This window comes from the organism of the source record quoted next, unplaced genomic scaffold (genome assembly GCF_019419815.1).
Source record: "Pyrus x bretschneideri cultivar Hongxiangsu unplaced genomic scaffold, Pyrus_bretschneideri_v1 Contig37, whole genome shotgun sequence".
NCBI lineage: Eukaryota > Viridiplantae > Streptophyta > Magnoliopsida > Rosales > Rosaceae > Pyrus > Pyrus x bretschneideri.
In genome coordinates this window covers 3,775,411-3,784,634 of record NW_025999690.1, presented here as the reverse complement: position 1 = coordinate 3,784,634, position 9,224 = coordinate 3,775,411, and the positions used below count along the sequence as shown (strand labels likewise).

Genomic DNA, 9,224 nt, shown 5'->3' with positions numbered 1-9,224 from the left:
TGTGATGGCCTAGTTTACCGAATGATACAATTCTGATAATATTTTAATTCTTTAGCATATTCTCTAAATATACTTGAAATTATTCTTGGCTGAAACTCTATCGTCCCCAACTCTCGTCGTCTTTGACTATACTCTAAACCTTAATTGATTATGCGATTGATTGGTCTAAAAACCAATCATGATCCTTAATATTCCTTAATATTTCTCTCATCCAACAACTTAGAGTATACAGGCTGCATGTGTGCAAAATTGGATCCACATAGTTTCATTTTAAATTTCTACATTTTTTAATAAATTTCATCGAAAACAACTGATATCGGTATATCTATTAGTATTTATACAAATTTACGTATTGTTATTTCCATCGATATTGATATTTTAAATCTGCTTGGCACTTGCGGCTTGGCTTGGCAGCTCAGCCAATGAGAGATTTTTCATCTTCCTTCCAAATCCTAATAAAAACAAAGAAAAACTAATGAAAAAAAACTTGAAAATTTTGAGTTTTAATCATAAGAACAAAATAAAGGGTAAACTGAATAGTATCATGATTGACTTTTTAATGTAAAAATATAATTTTTCGTTAAATGAACAGTACTGCGGACTTTTTGTTATAACTAACAACAATAACAGCAGTAAAAACACTAACTTTGTACAACGACTTCCACAACTCCCCTCGTGTCTGTCTTATTTTCTGTCAAATTCAACACTAACTAAATTACAGACACACAGATTACAATTAGGGTTTTTGTTTCTCTGCCCAAGTTTTTTGTTTGTAAAATTTATCGTTCTCCAATTAATTTCCCATGATCCGAGCTCTCCTGCATCCCAATAACGACCCCGGGTTGAAATTCTGAGAAATTCAAGGCTATAGAATCCCGGCCATTGATGGGTGTTTCGTTTAAGGTTTCCAAGACCGGTACTAGGTTCCGTCCGAAGCCGCCTCTGCAGTCCGAGGCCGACGGTGGCGGCGATGACGTGTCCGAGTACTCCCAATAACAGCAGCTCCCGAGCTGTCCCAGAAAGCTCGAGGTAAAGTTTAGAAATTGGTGAATTTCTCTCTGTTTGGTTGCTGAGAAAATGTGGGAATATGAGTGGCAATGTGAGAAAAAGTATTTGAATTTCTGATAGTAAGCAAATTAAGTTTGAAGACTGATAATTGAAGTGAATTAATTATTATAATTAAGCGGAGGGTTAATTTGTTGCTTTGCTTGTATGATTACTTGGGCTGTGTTTGGTTGCTTAAAATATACAAGGAAATAATTGATATAAAGGTTTACAGCTATTTTCGATCATTCGGCATTTGGGTTTTGCTCAGAAAGTGTGTCCAGGCATTTTACTGAGCCTGAATTTGAATATTTGGGTCAATTCTGCTGAATGTTAATTATATTTGGATGGAAAATGGATGTTGAAATTAAAATGTTTAGATGCAGCACTTTGTTTTTAAAATGGGTACTTTAAGTAATTGTTGAAATTAAAAGTTTCTGATGCAGCTTCTCGAATTGAATATCTGGGTCATATTATGATATCTCGATTTTGCAGCTAAATCCTTATCCAGTTAATTTTTAATTCCCCAAGGGCTATGGAATTGTTCTTTTGCTGCTCTTGAACGGACTTAAAAGGTGCAGGAAAGAAGATACAGAACAGAATCTTTATTATTTTCCTGTTTCTTCCAACTGAAACAGAATTGAGCATTATTTCTTACTTATTCTGAAATGGAATATGCAAGTGGAAGGCTTAAATTGTAGTTTGATTGAGAACCACTGGATAAGGAGAATGAGTAGAGGGTTTGATGTACTGTTTGCAGTCTATTTTTGTTTTTTGGACTAATTAGATTCACTTATGGTATGCACAGGGTGAGAGTGGGGCCGGGGTTTCTGGTCCATCAATGTCTTCTGAAGAGTTTCTTGTATCTGCAGGTTCGTCACAATTTTTTAGGGGGTTGGGGATTAACCTTAGTTTTATCTTGATTTTTCTTCCCTTTGTTTTGACAGAAAACGAAGTTTCTTTCACTTTGAATCTCTTCCCAGATGGATATTCTTTTGGAAAACCATTAGAGGTTTGTTAAAGAGAAATATAATTTTGGATGAGAAGGAAACATGGCTCTTTTAAATCTTGTTTCTTATTCTTAAGGTCTTCTGTATTTATAAATTTTCAGAATGACACTGCGCATCAAGCTACACATCAAGATGTTCCAAAGTTGTTACACCCATATGATAGGACGTCAGAAACTCTTTTTTCGGTAAATGTCTAGTCATTTGAATTTCCCCCCTTATTTCTTTCGAGTCTCCGGTTATGGTTAGAGTGTTGCAATTTTTGTTTGGAAGATCAATGGTTGCATGCAATATAGTATGGCATAAAACTCTTCCATTTAAAATTTCAATATAAAGTTTTCGCTGATTCAGTTAACTCCAGAAAACTGACTTATAATAATGGACTTGACCCATTGATGAGCATGCATTACATGCAATGAGTGTGTAAAATCAGAAACGAAAAAGAAGAAATCATGTTTTTCTCAAAAGGCACTTCATCATTTTGTTGATTTAAATAGTTTAGAAGTCACTTTATGTCACCTACAACACCTTGTCATCTGCATCAAAATTAATATCTGGGATTTTTTGCTCTGCAGCTTTTTTTGTACTAAGATTTTGTTCCTTTTTTATTTGCAAACATATTTAAAGGCAATTGAATCTGGCCGGTTGCCTGGAGATATTCTAGATGATATACCTTGCAAGTATGTCGATGGAACACTTGTGTGTGAGGTGAGTTATCTTGTTTGTTAAGATAGTACAGTCAAATATTCCAATAAAAAAGTATTTCGAAATGTGAATAGGACAACAGTTACAAATTTTACATTATTTGGTTGTACTTCGTGTTTTAAAATTGGTACATGCGATTTCTTGCAGATTCGTGATTATCGCAAATGTGCTTTTGAACAAGGGTCCGGTAGTCCCCCTAACCATGGATCCGTTATTGTAAATAAAGTACGCCTTAAAATGTCATTGGAAAATGTAGTGAAGGATATCCCGCTGATCTCAGATAATTCTTGGGCTTATGGTGACCTGATGGTTAGTAAATTGATGTCTCCCATCCTTTCCAAATAGTTTTCTGTTATATGTTCAAATTGTGATGTCAATATTCACTTCAAATTGCAGGAAATGGAGTCCCGAATATTGAAAGCTTTGCAGCCACAACTTTATTTAGATCCAACTCCCAAGTTGGACAGGCTCTGTAAGAATCCAGTTCCCACAAAGGTAATTACGTTTTAGTTTGTTCAATGTACTTCACCTGGATGAACTGATGCATTTTAATCATATCAAAATTTTGTGTTTGCAGCTCAATTTGGCATTGACTGGTATCCGGAGAAAGAGGTTGAGACAAATGTCAGAAGTTACTGTCGCATCTAATAGCAAGGCACATGGGAAGAAAGTTTGCATTGATGGAGTTCCAGAAAGCTCTAACTGTAGGTTGGGAGATTCTGGAACCCTTCCAGGCAATATGATGCCACAGCATGCCCATGAAAATTTGACCGTTCAAAATATGAGTACAAATAACTTGTTGGCCCTAAGGTCCAAGAGTTTTATGACTGATGCTTCTGTTCCAGCACCACATTTAGTACCCAACCAATCGAGGTATCAAATGGGGGTTGGGACCCCAAGAAGCGTGCAGGACCCTGGATCAGGAAGTGTTGTCAATGCATCACCTTCCCCTGGTGGGCAAGACATGATGATCTCAGTATACTGACAATGTGAGCGGTAATGTCCCTCTTCATGGAAAGAGAGAGCATCTGGATGGACAAATGTCACCCTTATCTACTTTTAACTAAGAGACAAAGGCCCACACCAGTTGGCCTCGATGGAATGCAACATCAGCAAATAGGGCCACATATGGATAGCTTCCATGGATCAGATATGAACTGGAAGAATAACTATTTGCAGCAGCAAGCAATGGCCAAAGGAATTCAGTTTTCAAATACAGGCATTCAGAAGTTTTCCCAGCAGATGTTTGAGGGGGCAATGAGTCAGGACCCTGGGACAATGCCATTTGCTGTAGGACAGCCAAACATGAGATTTGGTGCCAAGGAAGAGCCGTTTGAGACAGGTAAGATAGACGGGTTAGAGCTCAGTGGGATTAAGAACGATATGCAGATAATGGAAGGAGACACAAGCCATCTCGATCCGTCGAGGCTTCACCAAAGATTACCACAGCATGCATTCATGAGATCTAATTTTTCTCAGCCATCCTGGAGTAATCTTGGTCAGAATATGGAGAAAGATGCAAGAAAGGATGACCAATTCCCAAAAAGAAAATCATCTCAAAGTCCTCGGTTATCTTCTGGGGCTTTGGTTCAATCCCCATTATCATCAAAGTCGGGGGAGTTTTCTACTGGTTCCCTAGGACCCCACTTTGGAGCAGCTGCAGTAACTTCTGCTGTAGGGGCATCACAGAAAGAGAAGGCATTAATGACCTCAGTTCCTACTATTGGAGCCTCATGTTTGACTTCCAGTGCTAATGAGTCTATGCAACGGCAACACCAGTCTCAAGCTGCTGCTAAACGGAAAACAAATTCGCTCCCTAAGACCTCAGCAATGACTGGCGTTGGATCTCCTGCCAGCGTTAGTAATATAAGTGTTCCACTAAATGCAGGCAGTCCTTCTGTTGGAACTCCATCTTCCGCTGATCAAACCATGCTTGAAAAATTCTCAAAAATTGAAGCGGTGACCATGAGGTATAACCCTACTTTTTACCTTTTGATTATATGTTAATAATGGTACTAGTTTTGAATTTATGTGATTTCTTTGCACTATATCACCAGCACTTTATTTATCCTCTCCCTGACCTACAGAAGAACGTGAAAGGCGGATAGAAAATTGAAAATTTTTAAATGTGTGTTCCTTAATTGTGTAAGCATTTATCAGGAAATATTTCGACTCAAGGAGATAATGGTAGATTCTACAGTCTGGCTACATGATTTTCTCTCCCAGTTTTTGTTTACTTTCCCTTCACATAGTTTTTTTAACTTGCAAAAATTCCAGACAAATTTCTTAGACCTTATCTTCTTTGGTGCTGAAAGACGGTTAGTTAATTATGTAGCAATAACAGTTTAATTATTTTCAACTGGGTGTTGTTTTAGGTATCATCTCAACAAAAGAAAGAATAAGGTTGATGACCACCCCGTCAAGAAGCCAAATGCATTCCCAGATCAACATCTGCGAGCCTGCCTCTCAAATGGTTCCAATAATGAGGATTTCAAAGATGATTCATGTGAGAGGACCTTTGTCGAAGTCGCTTGTTGGTGGAAGCATGAATATCTGCAAAATTAGAATTTTGAATTTTGTGAAGGAAGAGCATATTGTTCAAGGTGCAGTATATCCTATCAATCAGTTATGCCTTTTGTTTTAATATATTTATTCAAAATCTGGGCCAGATGTTTCGGTTTGGTTACAAACTTATGTATTTAGTAGAATTTCTGTCTTGCTTATGATTCAAAAATCTACTTTTGACTCAGCAGGAAATGTTGTTTATCTTCCCAAGCAGCGAACTAGGTTGATCATGTCAGAGAGACCAAAGGATGGTACTGTAGCAATTTGCTATGGCGAAGTAGATGATGGTGATTTTCTGTCTGCTGAGGAACATCTTCCTACATTGCCCAATACTGTAAGTGTTATTCTACAAGCTACACTTTGCAGTCTGAGGTGATTGTTTGAACACAGCATTACCAGAATTAGTTGAGGCTATCAACAAATTATTTTGTCATCCCATCTTACTGAAGATTTATTTTCTCAAAATATAAATTTACAGAAATACTTGTCTTTTGTGGTTTGATATTTTTAGCATTTTTGCTCTTTATTTGTTATCATTTTCACATCCCTGTTCCAGACTTCCTTTTGCCCCTTCGAATCATGCTGTTGGCTCGTGGAATTTTCCTGCATGTGTATTCTCTGATTAATCTTTCCTACCATATTCTGCCATTGATCGCACAATGTTTGTATGATATTTGTCCTAAAATATTCTGCATTATGGAGCTTGGTGTTGCATTCACAATGATTTGTTATCATATAGTTGATCGTAACGTATTACACAATTTTTAGAAGAGTCAATCGTAACTTTGTTTCTGTAAAAGAGCTTGACTGGATCTATGTCAGGATAGCCTTCACTGTTTACCATTCATTGTGTTTTCTGTTGTACTGATGTGTATATCTAAACTTATTCCTACACAGCACACAGCGGATTTGCTTGCAGCACAGTTCTGTTCACTGGTATGTTTTAAATGGTCTTGATGTTAACTAAGAGTTTAAATTACACACTTCGTTTGTGATTTATGTTATATTCTTTTTCAGATGGTAAAGGATGGTTATGATTCGGAGGATCACATCCAACCAAAGCCAACCCGCATGACTATTTCCCCAAGCATTCAACCAAATGCTTCTGGGCTCCCCCATAGCAACTCAGCAGCTGAGATGCAACAATATGCAGATTCAGTTTCAGGCCAGCCGTCCAATGAGGTTGCAAAGTCAATTAGTGGCGGTAATTCATCCTTAACTTCATCCCAGAATCTTCTACCAAGCACAAGGATGCTGCCCCCTGGAAACCCTCAGGCCTTACAGATGTCTCAAGGGCTCATGGCAGTGAATTCAATGCCTCAACGCCAACAACCGATCGAGTCACAACCATCCCTCCAGCAGCAGCAGCAGCAACAACACCAGCAGCACCAACAACTACAGCAGCAGCAGCAACAGCAACACCAACCACCACCACAGCAGCAGCAAAGCCAACACTCGTTGATTCAACAACAGAATCCCCAGCTCCAGAGACCAATGATGCTAGCAGCAAATTCGCTTTCCAACATGCAGTTACCCATGACGAATAATAAGCTTACCAACTTGCAATATCACCTATTACAGCAACAGCAGCAGCAGCAGCAGCAGCAGCAGCAACAGGGTCCGCTGATGCAGAGAAAAATGATGATGGGACTTGGAACAGCTATGCGAAGCTTAGGCAATAACATGGTTGGGCTTTCTGGTGTTGGAAACACAGTGGGCATGGGAGCTGCAAGGGGAATGGGATCTGCGCCCATGACGCCTATTTCTGGAATGGGCAATGTGGGTCAGAATCCAATGAATTTAACCCAGGGTTCAAATATTAGCAATTTAACCCAGCAATTTCAAACTGGAAGATTAACACAAGCTCTCATGGCATCAAAATTTAGGATGCAACCGAACCGAGGCGGCATGTCAGGCAGTCCTCAGTCGGGCACAGCTGGGCTGCCAGGAGGCAGACAGATGCATCCTGGATCTGCTGCTTTCGCAATGTTGGGTCAGACTCTGAATCAAGGTAATATGAGTGCAATGCAACACAGGCCAGGAATGGGGCCTATGGGTCCACCGAAGCTGACGGCGGGGATGGCAGGGACGAATATGTACATGAACCCACAGCAGCAGCAACAATTTCAGCAACAACAAATGCAGCAGCAGTTGCAGCAACAACAATTGCAGCAGCAGCAGCAGCAATTGCAAAAGCAGCAGCAAGAAACGACTTCACCACTACAGGCTGTTGTTTCACCACAGCAGGTGGGCTCTCCCTCGGGAATTTCACAACTGACCCACCAAAGCCAGCAGCAACAGCAGCAGCAGGAGGCTAGCCCACAGCAAATGAGCCAAAGAACTCCGATGAGTCCACAGCTAAGCTCAGGGGCAATGCATGCCATGAGTGCTGGTAATCCAGAGGCTTGTCCTGCAAGCCCACAGCTAAGCTCTCAAACGCACGGCTCAGTCGGTAGTATGGCAAATTCTCCCATGGACCTTCAAGGTATGAACAAGAGTAACTCCGTTGGTAACCCGTAGCAAAAATATCAGATCTTTGGGGATGTTCTGGGGAGGAAATAGTTCAGCCTCCCCTGTTGGAAGCCTTCCCTTCAAATCCCACAGTTAAGTCTGGCATGTAGAATTATTAGTCATTTTAACACAGTAGCATTTACATAAATTTTAGCAGAAGTATTAGCTTAGACTTAGTACATGATATCACCTTTTTTCCGGGGTAAAAAGGTGAATATATATCTCCTGGAGTGCAATGATTTATGCTAGAAGGGGCTGAGAAATGTGATCCATCCTATGTGCTGTAACGTGTAAATTCTTGGGGAATGGTTAATGTTTATAAGTGAAGATTGATTGTGAAAGTATTTGCAATTTTCTGATTCTTTTTTTTTTTGTGGCCAAATTATTTCCTTGTTTATTTCAATATTCAGTGGAGAAGGCAGGTCGTGTGCGTATACTTGTGTCCTTTCCATGAGAGAACCTACGAGTTCTTCCACTTACCATTAACATCTTTTTACTGTACAAGCATCATAATCTTAACCATTTAAATTTTTTATTATCATCTAAGATCACCTTTACAAAAAATCATTTTAATTTCTTGCACCAAGTTCGAATCACCCTTCTTGTAAGAAAACAACTTGAATTACAATGGCTAGTTTAAAATTTGCAATTTCCCCCAAAAGTTGAGAACTGAAGCATGTAGTGGAGTTTATGATCACTGTGTGTTCTCACATGGCTCCTGGTAATATCCTTGACACTAGACAGCCAGAAAGGGCCATTATCAGCTCAAACTCATCCTTGAGCATTTCGATCACCCGCCGCCTCACTCCCCGCTTTCCGTTACGCTGCTGAAAGGCCGTAGATAACCGGCCTTCCAACCTGCACCGACATTGAGAACAAGTCCAGGCACAACCAAAGTAGAACAAGTTTTAAGGGTTAAAAGTGGTGGATGGATATGATTCTTACAAGAACAGCTTGTGCACCGAGGGCTAACGCCTTGAACGTCTGTCCCTCGGCGTACTCCTCCATCGAAAAGAAGAGGAACTTTTCCTACAACTTTCCAATTGAATTCGTAACTGGATAAAAAGAAATGATGAAGTAGCAGTAGATAGATTGCACCTCTTCCAGGACAGAAGTAGTGGAAGGAGTGTAATCGAGTTGGCGGCCTCCACGGTTCGAGACAACCGCCCCAGCAACTCCTACTTCCACGGCCGTTCTTGCTGAAATATGGTAAAACGACAGCCATTGATCAGAAGGGCTAATCTGGACGCACGTCGACTTAAAGAGTCAGTTGATCTTACCACTTCACGAGTAAGAACCCCTTCAGCCATCCTATGTCCTGCATACTCGATCAATCAATGCAATAACTAAGCATTCAAGACGAAAGAAACCAGCTTTCGGGTTTCCAGCAAT

General features: G+C 39.9%; 1 protein-coding gene across 1 annotated transcript; it reads left to right on the top strand.

Moving 5' to 3' along the window:
• The first annotated feature begins 673 nt into the window (after nucleotides 1–673).
• LOC103966864 (protein PHYTOCHROME-DEPENDENT LATE-FLOWERING) lies at nucleotides 674–8,194 on the top strand. The gene is given in 15 exon segments (XM_009380085.3): nucleotides 674–1,029; nucleotides 1,853–1,916; nucleotides 1,992–2,056; nucleotides 2,156–2,239; nucleotides 2,679–2,759; nucleotides 2,904–3,065; nucleotides 3,153–3,251; nucleotides 3,334–3,732; nucleotides 3,734–3,820; nucleotides 3,822–4,726; nucleotides 5,132–5,270; nucleotides 5,272–5,359; nucleotides 5,510–5,655; nucleotides 6,219–6,257; nucleotides 6,339–8,194. Coding segments are annotated over 15 exon segments (4,005 nt in total). The 5' UTR covers nucleotides 674–885; the 3' UTR covers nucleotides 7,842–8,194.
• The last annotated feature ends 1,030 nt before the right edge of the window (nucleotides 8,195–9,224 follow it).